General features: G+C 51.3%; 4 protein-coding genes across 4 annotated transcripts; 2 read left to right on the top strand and 2 right to left on the bottom strand.

Moving 5' to 3' along the window:
• The first annotated feature begins 1133 nt into the window (after positions 1-1133).
• On the top strand, positions 1134-3012 carry LOC127780368 (ammonium transporter 2 member 2). Its single transcript, XM_052307272.1, has 3 exons — positions 1134-1820; positions 1914-2199; positions 2287-3012. Exons 1-3 carry the CDS (start codon positions 1158-1160, stop codon positions 2841-2843), a joined length of 1506 nt encoding a protein of 501 aa, XP_052163232.1. The 5' UTR covers positions 1134-1157; the 3' UTR covers positions 2844-3012.
• Positions 3013-3921: 909 nt separating this feature from the next.
• Positions 3922-4476, bottom strand: LOC127756439 (uncharacterized). Its single transcript, XM_052281800.1, has one exon. It carries the CDS (start codon positions 4474-4476, stop codon positions 3922-3924), a length of 555 nt encoding a protein of 184 aa, XP_052137760.1.
• A 5347-nt stretch (positions 4477-9823) lies between these two features.
• On the top strand, positions 9824-12902 carry LOC127780378 (ammonium transporter 2 member 3). The gene is made up of 3 exons (XM_052307283.1): positions 9824-10868; positions 11415-11700; positions 11882-12902. The coding sequence occupies exons 1-3, from the start codon at positions 10218-10220 to the stop codon at positions 12436-12438; spliced, it is 1494 nt and encodes a 497-aa protein (XP_052163243.1). The 5' UTR covers positions 9824-10217; the 3' UTR covers positions 12439-12902.
• Positions 12903-12910: 8 nt separating this feature from the next.
• On the bottom strand, positions 12911-16347 carry LOC127780388 (BAG family molecular chaperone regulator 4). Its single transcript, XM_052307295.1, has 4 exons — positions 15826-16347; positions 14702-14964; positions 14460-14606; positions 12911-13278 (listed from the first exon to the last, which is right to left on the bottom strand). The coding sequence occupies exons 1-4, from the start codon at positions 16004-16006 to the stop codon at positions 13081-13083; spliced, it is 789 nt and encodes a 262-aa protein (XP_052163255.1). The 5' UTR covers positions 16007-16347; the 3' UTR covers positions 12911-13080.
• Between the last annotated feature and the right edge of the window lie 8202 nt (positions 16348-24549).

The raw sequence follows: 24549 nt of genomic DNA, 5'->3' as shown, positions 1-24549 counted from the left end.
TTTTTTTATCTTTATTTCGTAGTGGAATTGGATTCTCGAAACTATGTCTTATGTCTTAAATATGTAGTTTTGTGATACTTTATATTAATGTGTACTCCATCCATCTCTAAAACAATAACCTTTTAGCTATGGCCACTGTCCAAGTTCATAGCTAAAAATACACTTTTTTAGAGACGAAACGGGTAGTTTCGTAATAAATTTGGTGTTAAATTTATAGTTTTGTTATACACTGTCTTGAATTTATAAATTTACAATAGTTTAATCAAATGGTTTTTCTGTTTCACTTGCGATAGCTTTTTTTGGCTCCTATCTTTCATTTTTTCATCCACAGGATCTTGCATCAAGATTTGTTACACTCACACCGAAAAATTTATAGTTACATGTTTGTTTTTTTATTTGTTTATTTCATTTAATACGGGCCCTATTCATTGGTTAAAAAATTCTATAATATTTGAAGCTATAAATCTGACGAAAGATTAATAGGTTAGTCCCATCATTTGAATGTACCTTTGTAAAATGTACATACTCAATACCGAAGACTAATTTTGATGCATCTAAACAACTTGGAATTGGACACAGTACCGATAAATAGATGAATTTCCCAACTAAAGCTGGCGACTTTACTGTTATGTATCTTAAATCGAAGCCCCTAACACATTCCAAAATTGGAGATTCTCAGCTGGAAGGCTATCTAGCGGGCATCCGCATAGCTGCCCCCACAAGCATACATGCTGGAGTGGACCACTCACATGTACTGTCAGCATATCCTACGTTCTCTCCTGTATCCTCCCGTGCATCGGACCTCGGTTGACAAGCAGTTCGTTTGCACAAAAAATCGCAAAGAAGTTTAAGAAATCAATGAAAGACTTAACAAGAGGTTAAGGAAGAACAAACTGTATATATCCCTCCATAGTCTAACCATGGGCCAGAGTTGCCCTGGTTGACCCGGAAACCGGCTACGGCTCCCCACATTTCGTCCCCACCTCGCATCGGTTCAAGCGCGCGTCATCACGACTCGCGAGAGCTCGTCTCAAACCAATAATTAAACTCACAAATCGCCATCTCGGCGCGGCTATTAAACGCCCATCACAACGTAGCTAGCCGGCCACTTCGCGTTCCATCGCTCGCTCGCTCGCTCGCTTTGCTTCGAGCTGAGAATGCACCTAAGGATGGCGTCGCCGCCGCAGCCCGGGCCGTACATGCCGGACCTGCCGGCGGTGCCGGCGTGGCTGAACAAGGGCGACACCGCGTGGCAGCTGGTGGCGGCGACGTTCGTCGGCATCCAGTCGATGCCTGGGCTGGTGGTGATCTACGGCAGCATCGTGAAGAAGAAGTGGGCCGTCAACTCCGCCTTCATGGCGCTGTACGCCTACGCGTCCACGCTTATCGTGTGGGTGCTCGTCGGCTTCCGCATGGCGTTCGGCGACCGGCTGCTCCCGTTCTGGGCCAAGGCCGGGCCGGCGCTGACGCAGGACTTCCTGGTGCAACGCGCGGTGTTCCCGGCGACGGCGCACTACGGCAGCGACGGCACGCTCGAGACGCCGCGCACCGAGCCGTTCTACGCGGAGGCGGCGCTGGTGCTGTTCGAGTTCGAGTTCGCGGCCATCACGCTGGTGCTGCTCGCCGGGTCGCTCCTGGGGCGGATGAACATCAAGGCGTGGATGGCGTTCACCCCGCTCTGGCTCCTCTTCTCCTACACCGTCGGCGCGTTCAGCCTCTGGGGCGGCGGCTTCCTCTACCAGTGGGGCGTCATCGACTACTCCGGCGGATACGTCATCCACCTCTCCTCCGGCGTCGCCGGCTTCACCGCCGCCTACTGGGTAAACACACGTGCAACCGTGCATTGCATGCATCGTGTTCGACTGTTTGTTGCATTATTCACACGCCTCCATGTTACAACGTGACTCTGACAGGTGGGCCCGAGGCTGAAGAGCGACAGGGAGCGGTTCTCGCCGAACAACATCCTGCTCATGATCGCCGGCGGCGGGCTGCTGTGGTTGGGCTGGGCCGGGTTCAACGGCGGCGCGCCGTACGCCCCCAACGTCACCGCCACGGTAGCCGTGCTCAACACCAACGTCAGCGCCGCGACGAGCCTCCTCACCTGGACCTGCCTCGACGTCATCTTCTTCGGCAAGCCCTCCGTCATCGGCGCCGTGCAGGGTATGATGACGGGGCTCGTCTGCATCACGCCCGGCGCCGGTAACAAATCTTTCGTCCGATCAAAACCACAGCACACACACACAGTTCATGGGTCCAAATCCTCACGTACGTTTTGCATGGACGCAGGGCTGGTGCACACGTGGTCAGCGATGCTGATGGGCATGTTCGCCGGCAGCGTCCCGTGGTTCACGATGATGATCCTGCACAAGAAATCCACCTTCCTCATGAAGGTCGACGACACCCTCGCCGTCTTCCACACCCACGCCGTCGCCGGCATCCTGGGCGGCGTCCTCACGGGCCTCCTCGCCACGCCGGAGCTCTGCGCTCTCGATTGCCCGATCCCGAACATGCGCGGCGTCTTCTACGGCAGCGGCATCGGCCAGCTCGGGAAGCAGCTTGGCGGCGCGCTGTTCGTCACCGTCTGGAACCTCATCGTCACCAGCGCCATTCTCCTCTGCATCGGCCTCTTCATCCCGCTCCGCATGTCCGACGACCAGCTCATGATCGGCGACGACGCGGCGCACGGGGAGGAGGCCTACGCTCTGTGGGGGGACGGTGAGAAGTTCGACGTGACGCGGCCGGAGACGACGAGGACGGGAGGTGCAGGCGGCGCGGGCAGGGAGGACACCATGGAGCAGAGGCTGACCAACATGGGAGCCAGGGGTGTCACCATTCAGTTGTAGAAGACGGGAAGGGTGTGCTTGCTCGTTCCAGTGATTCTGATGATGTATGGCACTGATGTATGTTACTTTCAACGATTAGTGTTAATTCGGTGATGTAATGCTGGTGTAGTTTCTGTTATTGTTAACTGGATTAGTTCATCGAAAACATGAGAATTATCTGGTTAACAAAAAGTTTATGAGGTGAACTTATGTACTCCCTTCCTTTCAGATTACTTGCCATTCCAGCATTAAGATTTTTATTAAAATAGATTGCATGTCATAAACTTAGATTGAAGTATATCTAGATTTATAAACTTGGTTTAATATAATGTATCATATTTAAGTTCATGGTACAAATGACGTAGCTTGGGCACTGACAAAGATAAGGATTTTACATTTAGGACTATCTTTTACAATATGCTTTCAAGTCGATCCTCAAACTCAAATATTTTTCTGCATGACTTATGTAACGCCCCGTAATAATTAGATAAGAAAAGAAAAATAAAAGCAAGCAGGGAGCTAACCGTGCATGCAGCAACAGCTCTGCTGTTCTTGGGCCTAGCCCATGGCGACTAGCTGCAGCAGTAGTAGTACAGCGAGGGAAAAAGTACACCGAAGGTCCCTCAACTTGTTATCGAGATAAAAAACGTCCTCCAACCATCCCTTAACTATACAAATCCGGTCATCCAAGGTCTCTTGGTGGTTTTCAACCCGGTTTTGTCCGACGTGGCGGCTGAGTCAGCGTGGGACCCACATAGGCCCCACATGTCAGCTGGCCACATCATCACCCTCTCCCCTCCTCTCCCTTTCTCCTCTCTCTCTCACTCGTTTGGTGCTCTGGGTAGACCGGCGCCGCCGGCCGACAGGGTGATACGGGAGAGGAGGTCCGGCGGCCGGCGACGTCGCGGCGGTGGCGGCGACGGCGACGACGACGCGGGAGCAGGGGAGCAAGGCGGCGGCGGCGGCGGTGACGGCGTGGGAGCAGGGGAGCTCTCGCCGTCGTCGCCGAGGGCCCAACCACGATCTTGTAGCAGCGTCGGTGTGGCGACGAAGGGGAACCCGCCGAGGAGTGCTAGGACCACGTCGGCGCCTGGCTCGCTCAGACTACCGGAACTCGCCCAGCGGGGTCGTCGGACTGCTTCACCACCGCCACGCTGCCGTCGAGCCCCACACCGACGCCGTCGTCGCCGTCACGGCAGTCTCCTGGTTTGTCCGTGGCATCGCCGTTGCTGCCGTTCTTCTCCTTCCTGTCCTCCTGTGACGGCAACGGCGATGACGACGGCGGCGAGTGCTTCTTGTCGTGGTTCTGGTGGTGGCTCTTCCGGCCCCACGACGCGACGCTCTGCTCCAGCTCGCTGAGCTCGCGCAAAAGGCCGGAGAAGCTCTCCGGCCCGTAGTCGCCGCCGTCATCGTCGAACTCCACCACGGAGCGCTCCCACAGGAAAGACGACAACGCGGACGTCATGGTAAGAGTGTCGGTCGTCGTCGACCCCGACGGGTTCATCCTAGCGCTCCTGCGCCGCGTCGCCGTTGTCGACGGCGTCCCCACCGCCGGCGCCGAGACGGACACGCTCTTCGCGTCCTTGCAGCCGCAGCCGAGCGTGAACCTCACGCCGGCGTGGCGCTTCTTGGCCGAAACACCAGGACTCATCATACCCTATGATCTCGTCACTCACTAGCTAAGCTGCATGTGCAAACTGTGCGTGCGTTGCAAGCTCAAAAGAGACTTCCGGTTTCTCTCGTGGGCTCGCGCGCTGCAAGCATATAAAGCAACGGAGATGGCATCATTGCCATTTGCCATGGCAAGCGTGCACCACAAGTGCGTGGTCCACGTCGCCACCGCCACCGCCGACTTCTCCTCCCACTGCCTCGCCGCCGCCGCCGCGGTGAGTTCTTCCTCGTCGTTTCGCTGCTCCCTCCGCGGCCACTCCGCCGCAGTCTTCCGCCTGTAAAATTAAAGGTGTTTTTGGTTATTATTCTGTGACGAACAATTGGGCATTGGAGATTATTGGTTTTGTTATTTGGAATTTATTCACGAAGTGGTTTTGGAGATGATTGGATTTACAGGTGAATCGCAGGATCGTTATTTCATGTGACCGGTCAGACCGGACAGTATGTGCCGGTCAGACCGGCGTGTAATGCGCAGTCAAACTGGCGCAGCCCGCGGTCTGACTAGCCGACACTGTGTCGGTTTCGGTTTCAGGTTGTTTATTTGGATATCCGAGTTTATTTCATGATTATGGCTTCTAGATGGATACTATACGTATGTAATACTATTGTTTGCTGCTAATGAGTCAAGTTGGAGATAGCTTGGTCTCGGAATATGTTTCTTTGTTTGTTTCATGTGTAGGTGACTCAATGTCTTGGGAGAGTATTTGCGGTGATGGACCGGGAGTCGGCTTGGGGATAAGACGACGTCCGTGATGGTCAGAGATCATACGGGATACTTAGGCTAGAGTTGATGCACGTGGTTGATGGAAATTCTATATGGCATACGATGGAGGTATTGTGTGCGTATGGGATGCGGAGTCGAATTTAGAAGGAGTCCAAATTTAGTACGATTGGTTATGTAAAGTTTCTTTCTTGTATTAGAGGGTTTCCTAAGGTGTTTAGGACTCTTAGTATGAGTTTGGTTCGTGGCTTTAGGCTGCCTACCTCATGTATAAATAGAGGGGGAGTGTGAGGCTTCCCGGTATCGCTTTAGAGAGCAATTGAGTTGAGTTTAGAGTTAGGGTTTCGAGTTTAGTCGAAATTTTTGTAAGGAGTGTTGTTGGTGCACTTTGTAAACACAGAGAGAATCAATAAAGTCGTCATCTACTTTAAGAGTTCTTCGATTTGTGTTTCACCGGGTTTCGGCGGTCTAACCGGCGATCTACGGCGGTCAGACCGACGGCAAGCGGCGGTCAGACCGGCAGGTGCACGGCGGTCAGACCGGAGGTGACGACAGGCGCGGCAAGCAGCTTCAGCGGTCAGACCGGTTGATCTATACCGGTCAGACCGACGGCATCCGAGCGGTCAGACCGGCAAGGCAACTTCGGTCAGACCGATCTCCGTCGATTTCGAGGGTAACTTTTATTTCCGCTAAAAGTTTTCGGTTTTTGGGTATACCAACCATTCACCCCCCTCTGGTTGGCTTAATTCTTGTGATTCGATCCTACACCGCCGCCCGCTCCGCGCGCGACCAGGCGCACGTCACCGTCCGCCTCGCCGTCCTCGGCCACTGCCGCCACGCCGCCATCGCGCGCCTCCTCGGCGTCTCCGCGTCGCCTAACGGCTCGCTCTTCCTCGCCTACGAGCTCCTCCTCGACGCGTCGCCGCTCTTCGCGCTCCACTGCAACCCGAACAACCCGTCCTTCACCCTGCTCGCGTCGTGGCAGTCTCGCCTCAAGGTTGCCGCCGACGTCACCGACGCGCTCCACTACGTCCACCTCCAGGCCGACACCGTCCACCTCCACAACCGCCTCCGGTGCGTGGCCAAGGACGCGGCAGCGCGCGCCGAAGATGTCGTGGGTCGCCGACAAGTTCCACATCCCCACCAACAACTCCATCTCCATCTCCATCGCTCCATCGCTCCATCAATTTGGGTTTCCGCCGCCTTGGACAGAGTGAAGAGGACGGGGCGAGCACGGCGGCCTTAGCCCAAAGTGAAGAGGGCGGGGGAGACCGGAGGCCGCCGCCGCCGCCGCCTTGCTCCCCTGCTCCCGCCGCCGCTGCCGCCTTGCTCCCCTGCCCAGAGAGCCACAGAGACAAGAGTGAGTGAGAGAGAGAGAGAGGAGGAAGGGAGAGAAGAGGGGGAGAGGGATGAGGCTGACGTGGCCAGCTGACATATGGGGCCCATGTGGGTCCCACGCCTCAGCCGCCACGTCGGACAAAACCGGGTTGAAAACCACCTAGGAACCTCGGATGACCGGTTTTGTATAGTTGAGGGACCCCGCATATCTGGTTTTATGGTTGGAGGACGTTTTTATCTCGATGACAAGTTGGGGGACCTTCGGTGCACTTTTTCCTACAGCGAGCAGCAGTAGCTGGCCTTGGGCCATATAGCCGCAAGCAACAGCAGCAAGCAGTGTTTAGCAGCAGCAGCAAGCTAACCGGCAAGCAAGAGGAGCCAATATTAAGGGCTTGTTCACTTTGCTACTATTTTCAACCTTATTAAGTTTTGGTATTGCTAAATTTCAGTAAGATTGCCAAAATTTTAGTAAGGTTGTCAAATTTTGGCAAGATTTCATATGTACTAAACTAAAATTTGGCAACAAACTAAATGTAGCCACTTTTTTTTTAACTTTGCCAAAAAGTTAAGTTTAAAAATGGTAGCAAAGTGAACAAGCCTTAATATTAATACCATCTCGCCAATTTGAAAGAGAGGGAGCAGCTTAAATACTTTCTCCGTTCCAAAATATAAGTACTTTTAGACTTCGACCCGGTTTTCAAGATGCTACTTTGACCAACAATATTTATAAAATTTTAAAATGTTTAAATAAAAAATTGTATATTATGATAGTTTGTTTAATGATAAATCTAGTAACATCAAATTTACATTATTAATCTTTTTTATTTCTTTGCTATTAATACTCAGAATTTAAAAAGTTTGATTTGGCACTATTCTAAAAATATTTATATTTTGGGACGGAGGGAGCAGGGAACTGGCTTGCCCGAAAGGCCGGAACCTTCAACACAGGGTACGAATTCTTTTTGCATGAAGCGTTGACAAAAAAGTAGTGTATCGTAGTATATGTGTGGTTCGACTGAATGAGTTGGGCCTAATACCATTTTCAGGTCTTGGGTGTCACGCTTGTCCTAAGAATTTAATTTTTTGGATGCCAAAATGCGCTTGACGTAACAATTTTTTGGATGTCGAAATGCATATTTTTTAATGGTGACGATGGAGAGGAGAGGAGGACACATGGAGATGGATGCTAGGGGACTAGGATTAGCGGCAAAATGGCAGTGAGATGATGATGGTGTAGTTAATGGTGATGATGCGGTTGACAATGGCGGCGGGATTGGTGGCGCCTTTAGCCTTTGTCCAATCTCTAAGCGCACTTAGGGATAAGCATTCGGTCTAACCGAGAAATTCGGTTCGGTTTCTCGGTCATTTTAAAATTTCGGTCATAAAAAACTTAAGACCGATCGGTCCAAAAAAAACTGAAGACCGAACACTTCGGTCTTCAGTTAGTTCGGTTTGGTCTCGGTCATGACCGAATAACCCGAGCAGTCTCAAAAAAATCACAAAAGCCAAATAACAAATATAAGGTTGACAAATCAAAAGCAACTCAATAGATCAAGATGCATATGCAAATGCAGATTCAGAAAGACAAATCAAGCTCTAGCCTCCATGTTTGGATCCCGTCAATCTCCACTAGGTGCGCCGAATCCTACGGCCGCGGTGGTGAAGGACGGCGCCGGCGTGGTGGAGGCGGAGGCGGCGCGATGGAGGCGGAGGGCGGGCGGAGGTGGAGGCGGCGCCGACGCGGTGGGCCGAGGAAGGACGAAGGCGGTGCCGGCGCGGACCGTGCGGTGGAGGGCGGAGGCGGAGGCGGCGCCGGCGCGATGCTGGAGGCTGCGCCGACGCGGTGGGCCGTGAGCGGATGGAGGTGGCACCGGCGCGGTGGAGGCAGGCGGCGGCGTGGCGTGGTGCTGGAGTCTGGAGACTGTGAGCGCGAGTGTGAGGAGTCCGGGCGTGCGGCGCCTGTGTGGAGCCAAGTGGGAGACGGGAGTAGGGTTGGACGGTTGGTGATCTAGGGTTTTTTTAGTACCGGGCCTCCTAGCCTCCTAGGCCTATTGGGCCAGTTCGGTTATTTCGGGTATTTCAGTTAACCGAGCCCAATAACCGAAATGCCCGAAATAAATTCGGTCTTTTGATGTCAGGGACCAAACAGCTACCCGGATTTTTGGGTCTCGGTCTTTTCGGTTCGGTTCTTCGGTTCGGTCTAGTTTTGCCCACCCCTAAGCGCACTCATCGCCGACGCCCACGCTAACAACCTCCTACAGCCACCATCCTCGCCCGTGCCATAATACTGTTGCGCAAGACAACCACAATGCATCCTCCATGGTGTTGAGCTCCTGCTCAGCCGTGTATAGATCCACTCCCAAGGCACCAAATCAAGAGACATGAGCACTAGAGTCGCCTCACGACCGGAATGCCAATAGATCCGGCTACCACTTACAACTAGAGCCAGTTAGCGCCACCGTCAGGACCCCAACATGGCTTGCTACCATGATCAGGGAAGACTATGGGGAGGAGGCTCCATCGCCGTTATCTTTGGCTGGCATGCCCTTTGGGTGGCGTGCTCCTGTGGTTGTGAGGTGGAGGGTGGGGAGGGGGAGAAACTGGATACGGGAGTGACAGCAATAGTCCACCTAGATAGTCCGGATCATAACACCATGTTCCGATCATCTTTCGAGTATGGCTGTCTCTAAACCCGATGAATTGGGTGTAGTCGCGCGTTACCATTTAATTTACATAAGTGGTATTGGGAAAAGCCACATAAGCAATTTCCTTTTCTTGGATCACTCTTTTTGTGTAGCCTTCGGTGAAAGTAAAAAAAAAAAAAGTGGCCCTTAGATGAAAGTTAAGGTTACCGCAAGGCTATGAGATGCTTATACTGTTATAACTCTTTTGGAACAGAATTTTCGAAGGACTTTTCCACGAATTAAATTAGTTCGTGTAAAAATCCGTTAAAAATTATGCGTTCCTAAGGGTCAAGACTAAAAACAACGCATTAGGCATGTACTAGTAGATGATTTCTGCAAACTCAACAGCCAATTGCAATGGGAAAAAATATTAATAAGCTTTCAATGCATCAATTGGTGGCGCGGGTGCACTGTTCAATGCCGCCTCTGCTCCTCATGACTGGGAGAAAGTCTTTCTAACCGTGGGAAGGCCGGAAACATGCATGTACACACGACAAGATTTGCACTTCTCGTTTTTAATACAGAAATGATGACGCCATAGGCTTCCAAATTATCAAACCCAAATGATGTACGCAAACCAGCCCCCAACATACCAACGCGAGAAACAACATGCTATCAACAACGGCGTCGTCGACAAAATGCGGAGGAAAATCAGGTGGAGAAAAACAAAGAGAAGAAAAAACGCACACGGAACGCTCAAATACTATAGGCCACTTGTGCCTCGGCTCACGTTGACCTGCCTTAGGCCACCGTTCTCACCGGCTGGCAGGCTCGCGCGCCATTGGTTCATGCCGATCACGTACTATCTCATCTTCCCACTCAAATTCCACGTCCACCAACCGCCGCTTCGCCCTTCGCTGCTGCCGCTGGGCTCCAAACTATTTTTAAGCGCGTCCCGCGTCGCCAGTGAGCCGCGTCGCGTTGCACGGATTATTGCAATCGATCCAAACAATCACATCGGTCGACGAGAAGAAGTGAGTGATGGCGTTGCCGACCAGGCCGGGGCCGTACATGCCGCGCCCACCGGCGGTGCCGGAGTGGCTGAACACCGGGGACAACGGGTGGCAGCTCGCGGCGGCGACGTTCGTCGGGCTCCAGTCGATGCCTGGGCTGGTGGTGCTGTACGGCAGCATCGTGAAGAAGAAGTGGGCCGTCAACTCGGCCTTCATGGCGCTGTACGCGTACGCGTCCACGCTCATCGTGTGGGTGCTGGTCGGCTTCCGCATGGCGTTCGGCGACCGGCTGCTCCCGTTCTGGGGGAAGGCCGGCGCGGCGCTGACGGAGGGGTTCCTCGTGGCGCGCGCGTCGGTCCCGGCCACGGCGCACTACGGGAAGGACGGCGCCCTGGAGTCGCCGCGCACCGAGCCGTTCTACCCGGAGGCGTCCATGGTGCTGTTCCAGTTCGAGCTCGCCGCCATCACGCTGGTGCTGCTCGCCGGGTCGCTCCTCGGGAGGATGAACATCAAGGCGTGGATGGCGTTCACCCCGCTCTGGCTCCTCTTCTCCTACACCGTCTGCGCCTTCAGCCTCTGGGGCGGCGGCTTCCTCTACCAGTGGGGCGTCATCGACTACTCCGGCGGATACGTCATCCACCTCTCCTCCGGCATCGCCGGCTTCACCGCCGCCTACTGGGTAAGATAAGCTCTCGCTTCCTCTACCATTTGCAACGTACGGTCGGTTGGTTAATTCTGGTCATTGCCTGGTCGGATTTTCTTCACAACTTTTGGTTGTTCGGTTTGTCACGAGCCGCCGGGGTTTACTTTTCCGGTGCGCGCTCACGGGTCAGGACTTACACGAGTACTTGCACCCGTACATTAGCAGTACATGTGACGTGTGGACTTTGTGGTGAAACGTTCGGGGCACGCGGTCGCGGGAGCACGGAGTCGTCAGCGCCCGGGGTAGTCACTTGCGTGTATTGATCGAGTGAGACGTGTTTTGGACATGGACGATGGTGAACTAGTACTATGGAAAGAAACGATTCGATGTAGCTTAGGCTCGAGCCTAATTTCCTCGTACCTGCAAAAGTACACATATAGACGAGTTGCTAGAAAGAAAAAAAAAAAACAGTGCTGGCTCAGCTTGCAGAATCCAGATTCTAGAACAGTACGTGGCACGAATCTCGACGGCGTTAAGTGTTAACCACGTGACGGCGATTAATAAATACTTTTTTTGTGACAGGTGGGGCCGAGGCTGAAGAGCGACAGGGAGCGGTTCTCGCCGAACAACATCCTCCTCATGATCGCCGGCGGCGGGCTGCTGTGGCTGGGCTGGGCCGGGTTCAACGGCGGCGCGCCGTACGCCCCAAACATCACCGCGTCCATCGCCGTGCTCAACACCAACGTCAGCGCCGCGGCGAGCCTCCTCACCTGGACCTGCCTCGACGTCATCTTCTTCGGCAAGCCCTCCGTCATCGGCGCCGTGCAGGGCATGATGACCGGTCTCGTCTGCATCACTCCCGGCGCAGGTATCAGCTGCTTCCTGCTAGCTTTGATCAACTCTAGAATCCAACTAGATTAGCAATTTAGTACTACTACACTGTGATTAGCCAGTTGCCATTCACATGGTTTCATTAATGAGGTCGTTGAATTGGCCATTCGTTACTTAATTCAGTTGGATTAACGAACTAGTTGTGTGATGGCATGCAGGTCTGGTGCACACGTGGGCGGCCATACTGATGGGCATCTGTGGCGGCAGCTTGCCGTGGTTCTCCATGATGATCCTCCACAAGAGATCGGCGCTGCTCCAGAAGGTGGACGACACCCTCGCCGTCTTCCACACCCACGCCGTCGCGGGCCTCCTCGGCGGCTTCCTCACGGGCCTGTTCGCCTTGCCGGACCTCACCGCCGTCCACACCCACATCCCTGGCGCGCGCGGCGCGTTCTACGGCGGCGGCATCGCCCAGGTGGGGAAGCAGATCGCCGGCGCGCTCTTCGTCGTCGTGTGGAACGTCGTGGCCACCACCGTCATCCTGCTCGGCGTCGGCCTCGTCGTCCCGCTCCGCATGCCCGACGAGCAGCTCAAGATCGGCGACGACGCGGCGCACGGGGAGGAGGCCTACGCGCTATGGGGAGACGGCGAGAGGTTCGACGTGACGCGCCATGAGGGGGCGAGGGGCGGCGCGTGGGGCGCCGCGGTCGTGGACGAGGCGATGGATCACCGGCTGGCCGGAATGGGAGCGAGAGGAGTCACGATTCAGCTGTAGTGGTGGTAGAGTGGGCATTTTGTCGCAGGCTTTGCCGCGCTGCAGCTAAACTGGACGTTGACCATACGATAATTCTCATCTCGTACAGGTAGATCTTGCAACTAGCAAGATGGAGTAGCAGATATTACTAAACACATATGCTTCATTATTTTATTTCTGGAGTAAATCAAGATTCGTTTTGGGGTAGTGGTAGATATTTGCAATCTGATGCAGTCAGTATGCAATGTGTCCTACCCTGGGAGTCCCAATAGATAAACAAACTTTTGCCAGCATTGCACACAAGCAAACCTCACGGTACCATGGTTTCAGTGGAATCTACTGTAAATTGGTTTTGCTTAGTTAGCTTGGACAGGTCTGAGAATATCTCAAAACTGTAGAGTACGCGACCGCACGTGGACGCCTGATCTGAGTCTGAAGAACTGCAGAAGCAAGCCTGAAGACAGGCCAGTGCAAACTGAAATATGACAGCCTAACAGATCACCGAAGCAATTCATCACTTGCATCATTCGATAACATTGCACAGGCAGTGTTAGCAATAGGCGTCAAACTTCTTGCATATACACAACAATCGTGTGCCTGTGAAAGGAATTTAGATACCTGATCTCACAAGTTAACGATACAATGAGAAAACGCAATCCGAGGCTAGTCGAATTGCTCCCAGTCGGTGTTTATTTGTGTGGAAGAAACCCGTGGTGGGGGTGCATTCAAGCTGCCCATGCCATTGTCGAACGTCTCCCACTGCGTTGTCACTGAAACAGATTTGTTTTGATCGCTGAAGGGATTGGCATTTCTTGCCTTCAGCTTATCCAACGTCTCCACAAGACCTTGGACACGGCGTACCTGCAATGCAAGTCATCGTTATTGTGAGGGTATGTACAGCATACAATGCCTCCAGTGACTATTACTTTATGACAACAAAAAGATTTTGCAACAGGGACCAAACCCGTGGTCAGATGGTCATAGCAGCAACAATTATTCAGATATATTACCGTCAAGCAACCAAACCAACTCCATAAAATTCAAAAGGGCAAAATAAGGATTCTTTAAACTGAAGAAACAAATGACTTTTGACTTTATTAATATGTTACAATACATATAAGATGTTCTACCGATTAAGCTTGGCTCAACAATGTTTTTGAAGCACCCTGCGCATGCTGACCATTTCACTGGTCTTGTTCTTCAATATAATAGGGCAACAAAAAAGTGAGGAAGCTACAAATAGCATTTCACTCTTGACCAACAAAGGTCCTAATCTGGAAAAATTCTCTCGAAACCAACACTAATAAATGGTTATAAACCTCAGGTCTATCCCATATCAGACCAGGCATTTATTAAGTATAAGCTCCAGCAGGTTTTGCATTAGAAGCTGGATTCAAACCACACAGCCAGGTTAAAATAGTTTTGTGCTATACTGGTTACAAGCCTAAGGCTAAATGGACCGTCTTAATGTGGAACTGCTCAAGCCACACAACTAGTTCATTACCCATAACCAAGAAAATAATCATTGGAGTACGGGGGAAGGTCAAAGTCAAACAAAGAAACTAGAATTAGTCCTGGAAGGAGTTGGGAGACACCCTTGTGATGCAAATGAAGACTATAATTGATTCAGCATAGCAGAAAATAGCTAAATGGCAAGCTTTCTTTACTAGATGTGCCGTATGTATTGTCTTTTCATGGCTTTTAAGCCATGGTCCTATAAAGGGCATTAATAAGATTTATCATTACAGGGTAGCAATGCTACACTACCTGGTAAGGAACAAAAAAATTCCATCATCAGCATAGATGTATGTTGATTCATCAGGAAAATTCCATCATCAGCATAGGTGTGTGTGGTTAAATTTTAGTAAATAAAAGGAAATCAGGTTTGAGTAATAGTATGTGATAGCTATTTATCAACAGAAAATAAACCATTTTGAAAGCTTAGGATGACCAATATTTCAGCACCAGTACTAGTAATTGAATTTGTATTATATGAGATAAGCCATGACCAATCATGTTGAGATGTATAATGGCCACTGTACCTCAGCCTTCCTTTGTGCCCTTGCTTCTCCCTCTGCCTCTATGCCATCAAGTTTCAGCAGCTCCATCATAAGAAGCTCCGTCAAGACAACAAAATCTTTATCCTCAACCTTTCTCCCTGCAAACACACTCTTCTCCAAATCACATACCTGGTAATAGAACAAAAACAAAAACCGTATCAGCATCAAGATATAAGAAGAGTTAATGTTTAATGGACGAGGCTGGAGAAACATTATTCCTTCACCTTGGCAGAGAGTCTGTCAACTTCAGCTCTTACACGGCCAACAGCCTCACAAGCCTTCATCATGCTCTCATCCATAATTACTGGCTCGGCCCTCTGCTCTACATTGGCAGGGGCAGGCTTCTCAAGTAGAAGAAGTTTTGCTCCATCCTTGACCCCAGCTGTATGCAGGAACTCATTGTCACTCTTCTCCTTCCCACGGAAGAAGAGCCTCTGCCTTTCAGGCTCTACGCCAGTTGCCTGGGTAAGGACCCCCTTCAATTCACCTTCATACAAAAGAGTGAACAATTAATCCTAACTACATATCAAAGCAATGGAAACCAGTTCCTTCTAAGGAAGCAGATCATGATGTACTGCTTCTGCGAACTACTCCAAAAATTCGATAAGAGAAGGCTTCTTTCAAACGTTGAACTATATAACATTGAGCTTCCATCTGTACAGAAAATGATAAAATAGTGTAAATTTAGTAAATCACACAACCTCAGTTGAGCCAGTATGTGCACCTATTTAACGTCATGAATGAACAGGATGTACTAATACAATACAACGGTACAACAGTTTTAACGTCATGAATGAACAGAAGTGTACAAATACAGCGGTACAACAGTAATTCAGTGTGGGCCTAATGGTGGACGGATATAGCATGACGCACAGACATGTCGTCAAATATACACTTAAAAACTAGTATATTTTTGTCGCCATATACCTAGGTACATCTGCTTGCCACAGTCCAAGAGGATATTATAGTTAAAAGAGCAGGACCATAATCCATCCGCCTGCCCCCTGCCACACAAGCACATAGTATTGCAATGCTTTTGTTCTGAATCTAGATTTGCATCCAATTCGATTCACGGAAAAGGAGACAAGGACGATGTGATCTTATTAACTCCTCGACGAATCGCCGGGTTGACTGGTCAAGATCCGTAGCTCAAGTGCAACATAGCAGATCGAGCATGGTGGTCGCTGCTGTAACTAACCGGGAGCGGCAATTCGTCGTGCACTTTCCGGGCAAGCGTTTGAGCTTGCCTACATCAAAAATACTAATCGAAACATAACCGATCACAAGGCACCCTCGTTGCAATCGCCCACGGCGAGTTTCACGAGGAGGGAGGAGGCGAGGATCATACCGAAGGTGGAGTGCGCCGGCACGGCGACGTCGCGGAAGGAGGCGCCGTGGGAGACCCTGAGCCTGACGGCCGGACCCGTGTCGCCGTCCCTGCGCTGCACCAGCATCCCGCCAGGCCGGACCTCCCACTCGCCCTCCGCGTCCCTCCCGCCCGATCTGCCTCCTCCAACGCCGCTCATCATCGCCGACCCCAGCCGCCTTTATGGCGCCCCTCTCCTCCCCCCACACGACCCCACCGATTCGGTCGCGGCGAAAGCGACGCGCGGCCGGAGGGAGGAAGGGATGGAGGGAAGATGAGGAGAAAAGGAGGATTTGGTGGCGCGTGGCTTTTGCGAAGGGTGGAAGGCTCCCTCCCCGCGGGGTTCCTTCCCCTCCGGAGAAGCAAGAACAGCCGCGCGGCAGTGGCGGTAGAGCTTGCTCGCGAGCGGCAGCGGCAGCGAGATTTTGCGAGAGCTGTTTTTTTTTTTTCGCCAAGTACAACTTTGGATTCTCGCGAGGCCGCAGGGGGAAACAAAGGAGGCTCGCTGGCGTGGAGGCCTCGTCTCGCGTCGCGTGCTGCCTCCGCTGCGGATAGATAGGACGGGAGAGTTCGCGGTGGGGTCGGTCGACGCCTCGCGGGGCGCGTGGTTTTTGGGCCCTCGTGACACGTTTGGTTCGTGAGAATGTGAGATCGCTCGCGGGACGGCTCGGTGCGGTGCGCCGCGTGCGCCTACTGGTATCGCCGAGTCGAACTCTCCACAGCCTCCTCGGACTAGCGGTGCAGATAAGTCCACGATTCGGTTGCAGATTTTCTTTTTTCAATTAACTCCCATCTGAAACCTGAATTTCCACTTGTACGTACAGGATAAAATCTCAGCTTTGTTCATAGCTGCCGTTCACCTGATGATTAAAAAAAATGTGGTACTAACGAGGAGCTGTCGTGATGTTTGGTGTGCCTAATCCTTGTCTTCGATGGCCAAGGGTAAACGTCGTAATTAAGGCCCACAAAGGCACAAACCGTGATTACGCAATGATAGCAGACTTTATGGTACGGCTAACATGATGGTATGGTTGCGCCGACACTAGATGGTAAAGTACTGCAATTAGCGGTAGTAAGTAGTGTAGTACCACTACAGAAGTACAGTACTAACATTGTTAGGATTTTGCAGTTGAGATGTGGGCCCTGTGAGCTAAATTATGAGGCCCACAAGACAGTGTAATGTCCTCGCTGGGAAATGGAAGAGAAGCCGGAAGCGTGGCAAGGCCCCAAGGCCGGTGGCAGGTCGGTGATAGACTAATTAAATTAATTAGTACCTGACAACCATCCTTTTTTTTAACTTACGGAGGACTGCTAGACAGCCATCTGATGCATATGCTCCGAGGAAAACCAATGCATGCATGTATATACAGCTAGCTAGCCCACATTTACGTTCTCAGAAAGTAATTAATTCCAATATTCTAAAATATAAATAGTCCTTTAAATTTTAGCAGCATAGCTGATGAGGACATCCCACACTATTACCCGCTGGCAGAGACGCTAAAGTCGAGCGGCGACCGTGTGAGCCTCTGAATAATCCCACATTGCTTAGCTTGGGAGGAGGAAGCCACCTTAAAAGGGAGAGCCACCTTAAATCCCCTATTGGACTAGTCTTTTAGGGAGATTGGGCATTTCCCCGAGTGGGTGTGCCTATGAACTGTTGGGGTCCGGGCAATATTAAGTTATTGGGCCTCGGCCAACCCCACCTGGGGGTGGAAGGGACTAAAAGGCTGGGCGGGACTAAAAACATCTTTAGTTAATATTCTTATCAAGATAACTGGAAGCCCCAACCGCTAAGAATCCTAGTGAACCTAGAAAAAGAATACAGGCCCAGAAAAAATTACCTCTTTTTCGAGAACCTTTTAGAAGTTCTAAATGATTTTGACTTTACTTTTTTTGATTCTGAATATTCTTACCAAGATAACTGTAAGCCCCAACCGCTAAGAATCCTAGTGAACCTAGAAAAAGAACGCTAAGAATCCTAGTGAACCTAGAAAAAGAATACAGGCCCAGAAAAAATTACCTCTTTTTCGAGAACCTTTTAGAAGTTCTAAATGATTTTGACTTTACTTTTTTTATTCTGAAATCGCCTTCGCCAACTAGATACTCCTGTAAAATAGTTGGTTAGATACATTGACTTTCTATTCAAAAAGCGGAAGGGAGGGGGGCGGGAAGGGACTAAAAACATCTTTAAGGGAGGGGGGCGGAAGGGACTAAAAACATCTTTAGTCCCGCTTTGAAATCTAAATGCGGGCGGCTGGGCGGAAGGGAGGGGGCGGGAAGGGACTAAAAACATCTTTAGTTCCGCTGGGCGGAAGGGAGGGGGGCTTTGAAAGCTAAAGTCGGGCGGGAAGGGACTAAAAACATCTTTAGTCCCGCTGGGCGGAAGGGAGGGGGGCTTTGGAAGGGACTAAAAACATCTTTAAGGGAGGGGGGCGGGAAGGGACTAAAAACATCTTTAGTCCCGCTTTGAAAGCTAAAGTCGGGCGGAAGGGAGGGGGGCGGGAAGGGACTAAAAACATCTTTAGTCCCGCTTTGAAAGCTAAAGTCGGGCGGAAGGGAGCTAAAGTCTATCAAGGAAGGGATTAAAAACATCTTTAGTCCCGCTTTGAAAAAGTCTATTAAGGAAGGGACTAAAAACATCTTTAGTCCCGCTTTGAAAGCTAAAGTCGGGCGGAAGGGAGAGGGGCGGGAAGGGACTAAATAGTCCCGCTTTGAAAGCTAAAGTCGGGCGGAAAGGAGAGGGGCGGGAAGGGACTAAATAGTCCCGCTTTGAAAGCTAAAGTCGGGCGGAAGGGAGAGGGGCGGGAAGGGACTAAATAGTCCCAGGAGGGGGGGGGTGGGAAGCGTCTTGCTTAGCTTGGAAGGAAGGCGGAAGGAAGGGAGGGGGGTGGGAAGCGTCTTGCTTAGCTTAGTCTTGCTTAGCTTTGAAGGAGGGCGGAAGGGAGGGGGGTGCGAAGCGTCTTGCTTAGCTTGGAAGGAGGAAGGGGGATTAAGGAAGGGACTAAAGACATCTTTAGTCCCGTTTTGAAAGCTAAAGTCGGGCGGAAGGGAGGGGGGTGGAAAGCGTCTTGCTTAGCTTGGAAGGAGGAAGCCACCTTAAAAGGGAGAGCCACCCTTCCCCTATTGGACTAGTCTTTTAGGAAGATTGGGCCTTTCCCCGAGTGGGTGTGCCTATGAACTGTTGGGGTCCGGGCAACCTTAAGTTATTACTTATTGGGCCTCTGCCAACCCCACCTGGGCCCTTGTTTAAGGGGGTGGGAATGATGAGGACATCCACTATGGGCCTCGGCCAACCCCACCTGGGCCCTTATTTAAAGGGGTGGGAATGATGAGGACATCCTACACTATTACCCACTGTAAGGGCATCCTCCACTATTAAGGAAGGGACTAAAAACATCTTTAGTCCCGCTTTGAAAGCTAAAGTCAGGCGGAAGGGAGGGGGGTAGGAAGCTTTGAAAGCTAAAGTCGGGCGGAAGGGAGGGGGTGGGAAGCGTCTTGCTTAGCTTGGAAGGAGGAAGGGGGGTGGGAATGATGAGGACATCCTACACTATTAAGGAAGGACTATTAAGGAAGGGACTAAAAACATCTTTAGTCCCGCTTTGAAAGCTAAAGTCGGGCGGAAGGGAGGGGGAGGAAGGGGGGGTGGGAATGATGAGGACATCCTCCACTATTAAGGAAGGACTATTAAGCGCTTTGAACGCTAAAGTCGGGCGGAAGGGAGGGGGAGGAAGGGGGGTGAGAATGATGAGGACATCATCCACTATTAAGGAAGGACTATTAAGGAAGGGACTAAAAACAATTTTAGTCCTGCTTTGAAAGCTAAAGTCGGGCGGAAGGGAGGGGACTATTAAGGAAGGGACTAAAAACATCTTTAGTCCCGCTTTGAAAGCTAAAGTCGGGCGGAAGGGAGGGAGGTGGGAAGCGTCTTGCTTAGCTTGAAAGGAGGAAGGGGGGTGGGAATGATGAGGACATCCTCCACTATTAAGGAAGGGAGGGGGTGGGAATGATGAGGACATCCTCCACTATTAAGGAAGGGACTAAAAACATCTTTAGTCCCGGTTTGAAAGCTCTACCAACCGGGAAAAAAATCGACATAAGCGGGGTGGTTGCACGCGGATCGGATCAATACAATCTCCTCCTCTCCTTTTTTAACTCATCTCCTCACAGAGTCACCCTTATCTCTTTCTCTCCCTCCTCCCTTCCTCTCCTCCTCTCCCCCCTCCCTCCTCCCCACCTCCCCACCTCCCTCTGCAACGAAGGGACGTGGAGGGCCGGTCGGCGCGGCGCGCGGAGGGCCGGGCGAGCCAGCGTGGCGGCGTGCTGGCGGCTGGCGGCCTCGCGGCGGCGGCCGAGGACGCGGCAGGTGGCGCGCGGCGGCTGCCGGCCAGCGTGGCGGCGCGGCGCATGGAGGGCCGGGCGAGGCGGCGCGGCAGCGTGCTGGCGCGCTGGTGGCGGAGCCGGGGACGTGGCGGGCGGTGCGGCGGCGGCTGGCGTGTAGGATCAAGATGTCGACTAGAGGGGGGTGAATAGGCGATTTAAAGAATAAATAACACCTAATCAAATCTAACCTAAGTTGCTAGTCCACCGCTCAACCACGAAGCCACCGCACGCCCCTTCGTCAAGGGGTGGGCAAGGCGGGAGCCGGCCCACGGAGAGGACTACCCAAGCCTCAATCACTCGGGGTAGTTCTTCCTTCACTCCGAAGGTGGTGAACTCCAAACCACTCACAAACCGGCGCCGGGCCTCCTCCACAATCTTCTCGGAGAGGTCACCGGGCAACTCCTCCACAAACCGTCTAGGAGGCGGCAACCTCCAAGAGTAACAAGCAATGACCCGGTGTGGAGATGATCAAGTGCCACACTAGCTCTACAATGGAAGCAAATGCACTTGACTCTTGGCTAAACAACCCTCTAACACAGTAGATGGATGAACACAAAGCTCAAGTGAGTGTGAGAGAGGTGCAAGTAGTGTATGCAATTGAATTGGGTGCCAAGAGAGCCCCCTTACTGCTGGTGGGGGATTATTTATACTCCCACCCACCAAAACTAGCCGTTGGGGGCGAAATCCCCCAACTCTGTGCTCTGCCGGTCTGACCGGAGGTATGTGGCCAGTCAGACCGTGCTACTCTGCAACGGCTAAAAAACTAGCCGTTGTAGCCCTGTCAGAGGGCCCCATCGGCCTGGCCGGTCAGACCGGCATAGGGTGGCCGGTCAGATCGGCCTCGGCTCGGTCAGACCGCCATCGGTTCGGTCTGACCGAATACGGCTCCGTCGGCTCTGTATTGGCCATCCCGAGCAGCACCATCCCGGCCTCCAGGGGGCCGGTCTGACCGCGCAAATGCCGCCGGTCAGACCGGCCAGGGCACGCCGGTCAGACGCCACTATGTGGTCGGTCTGACCGCCCCTGGTCAGGCCGAACCCAGTGAATTTGCAAGTGAATGTGTGTGTGATGAAAAAGAGAGTACAAATGAAAATGCAATGACCTAATGTGGCAATTGTAATCATCTCTTTGCTAGGTCATTACCCCTCTTAATAGTACGGCGAAACTAAAAATAAACTAGCAAATTTGATCGCCCTACACCTCGATCAATTCTAAATTAAAGCGCTAGTTTTACCGTCTTCTTTCCCTTTGCTTTGCGCCGTCAATTTTAATCCATCGATAATCATCCATGCGCACATATGATGTGGACCTAACTTAAAATGTATAGCTCAAAGACAACGGTTAGTCCACAATAAGCGCTTGTCATTAATTACCAAAATTAACACCGGGGACCTAGATGCTTCAATCTCCACCTTTTTGGTAATTGATGACAAACACCACAAATATATATAATCAAACATAGAGCACATGGACATATATTGTATTGACAAGCAAAAGCTCCCCCTAAACATATGCATAACAATCACAAATAGGAAATATGGAGCCAATGCACAATTCAATTTCACATTTCAACATATCACAAACACAAGAGCAATATCTCAATGTGAACTTAAAGAAATATTCATCCATGAGCATAAGATGGTCACAAATATATCAATGTCACACCAACCATCCATCATAGCACAAGTTCACATTAAGACCACATAAAGGGCTCACAAATAAATATATGCTATTACAAGACCACGAAGGGTCCAAATGACATAGAGAACAACAAAACGAAAAAGGAACACACAATATAGAGTAATAGCCCATACCCATACCAAATATAGCCCAATCCTCCTTAACCTATTAAATATGAGGTGACTAACCTCACTACTACTAGTCCCAACCCACAAAACATAAAACACACTATTCTCCCCCTTTTGGCAGCAAGCACCAAAAACGTCTTCACTCTTGTGGAGGAGAAGGAGGACGCGCCGAAGTGGAAGGATGAGAAGCATCACGGCGGCGATGATAGTCAAAAGATTGGGTACTCTCCAAGGTTTGGACTTGAGAATCCAATACACCCACCCTAGTATGCAATCTTCCCACCGAAGTATTCAAGTTGCAAACATCGGTGCGCAAGCCACAAACATCCTCATGCAATGCTTCATGCCCGGTGGATAAGCGTTGAATGCTTTCACTTAGGGTATTAATAGCCCCAAGGACCGGGTTGAAGAAGTCATTGGGTTGCATTCCAAAGTAGGCATATTGTGGATGGAAAAAAGTACTTGGATCATACCCTTGAGGAGGAGGGGGGGCTGCACTTGAGCTTGCACCTTGATCGAATGTTGGTTGGCGCACATGAGGAGCTCTAGGGGAGGAGAGTTGGAGACGAGGCTTGTACTCCTTATGTTCTTTTAAATTGTGACCAATTTGTCCCAACTTGCTTTGAATCAACCTCATTATGTAGGGAGCATAATAGATTCCTTGTGAGTCCCCTTTGAGATGGCAATCTCCTTCATCATAAGGTTGATAACATCAAACCGACGACCATCCATAATGGCATCAATAACATGCTAAGCAACTCCGCGTATGTTATCATTGTTGCCGCATCTTGGGAGGATGGTGGCCCTTACTATGCGGTTGATCACACTTGGGAGAGCCCTCAAACCCGCCACCTTGCCATATGTGTGCCTTCCCCCTTCTTCATAAAACTGAGAAAAGTGATCAATGGGGAAGGGGTTGTGGGTGTGCTCATCACGAAGGTCATCCCCGTTGTTGAAGCGAATGTGCAAGAGCTCCTTGAATTCACGGCGGTTGATAGAGCATCGGAGGGTCCCCGACATCCACTTCATTGCATCACAATCACCGGACACCCATACGGTGGCATAGAATTGCCGGATGAGATCTTCATCAAAAGTTTGCTTCATGGTGACAATTCTATCAATCCCAACGATCCGGAACATCTCTTGCAAATTCTCAAACTCCGGTGTCTCACCAATGTGCCTCCAAGAAATCCACTTGTGTTCGGCGAAGGCTTTGTTGGCATACACTTATGCATACACGGACTTTTGGAACCGTGTATGAAATCTTGGATCATTACAATCGTTAAGCCTCCGGAATTGATCATGATGACGGAGGATAGTGTATTGTTGAGCATTCCTCAAATTAAGCACAAATTGGATGGAGGAATCGAGAGGACTCCCATCATCACTTGCCTCATCATCTTCACCATTTCCACTCTCATTGTCATCACCATCATCACTTACTTCCATCTCATCACCCTCAACATTTACCATATTGTCATCATCACTTTGAACATACTCATCTCCGATTGATTCCTCATTCTCACTGACGGGATCGGGCGTGGGCTCACGACGACCATGGCGAGTGCGGGGAGGCATGGCTGAAAAACAAGGAGCAAAGGATGGATAAGCAACAATTTTAGAAGCCACATAGTGAAGAGGGAGGAATGGGGGTGCTGCCTGTCAGGGGCGGTCAGACCGAGAGCCAGGGGCGGTCAGACCGATGGCCAACGGCCGGTTAGACCGACGGCCATTGGCCGGTTAGACCGGTGTCTCACGGCCGGTCAGACCGACGGCCATAGGCCGGTAAGGCCATAGGCTGACAGTAGCACAACCGAATCCTTCCACAATCCACACAAATGATTCTAAAAATTGCTAGGACAAAGTTGCACAAGATTGAAACATGAACATCAAGGTGTAGGTCTATTTCATAGAGATTGAAGCAATGGGAGAAACTACCCTTAACCCTAGAGATTTAGATAGACCAATTTGAGAGCAAAGCACAAGAGGAAGAGTGATTTACCGGTTGAAGGAGTTGAATCACTCCAAGAAACCACCCTCTATTGGTGCAAATCGAAGAACACCTCTTCCTTCACCTAGGGTTCCATGCCATGGATCATAAACTCAATAAGAACTCAAATCAATCCATGGAATAGAGAGAAGAAGAGGAGGAGATTCACTTACGGTGTAACCGGAGTGATTTTGACGGTTGAACCGGATGGATTTGGTGGAGGGAGGTGGCTAGGGTTTGGGAGAGGAGAGAGGAGGAGTTTTTTCGAGTTGGAGAAGAGAAGAGATGAGATGGGATGAGGAGGGGTCGGGTAGAAGGAGGAAGAAAGGACAAAGTCCTGGGCCCACCATCCTAGGCCGGTCAGATTGGCTTTACGCGTCCGGTCAGACCGCCGGGTTGCAGCTGGTCAGACCGAGCCCTAGTGGCCGGTCAGACCGCTGCCACCAGGCCGGTCAGACCGCGCATATAGAGTCGGTCAGACCGCCTGGCCCCCCAGCCGACTGTGCACAGCCCTTGCACAGTTGGCTG

Source organism: Oryza glaberrima, chromosome 1, assembly GCF_000147395.1.
Source record: "Oryza glaberrima chromosome 1, OglaRS2, whole genome shotgun sequence".
NCBI lineage: Eukaryota > Viridiplantae > Streptophyta > Magnoliopsida > Poales > Poaceae > Oryza > Oryza glaberrima.
Note: the sequence above shows the minus strand (reverse complement) of the source record. Positions and strands in the feature narration are given on the sequence as shown.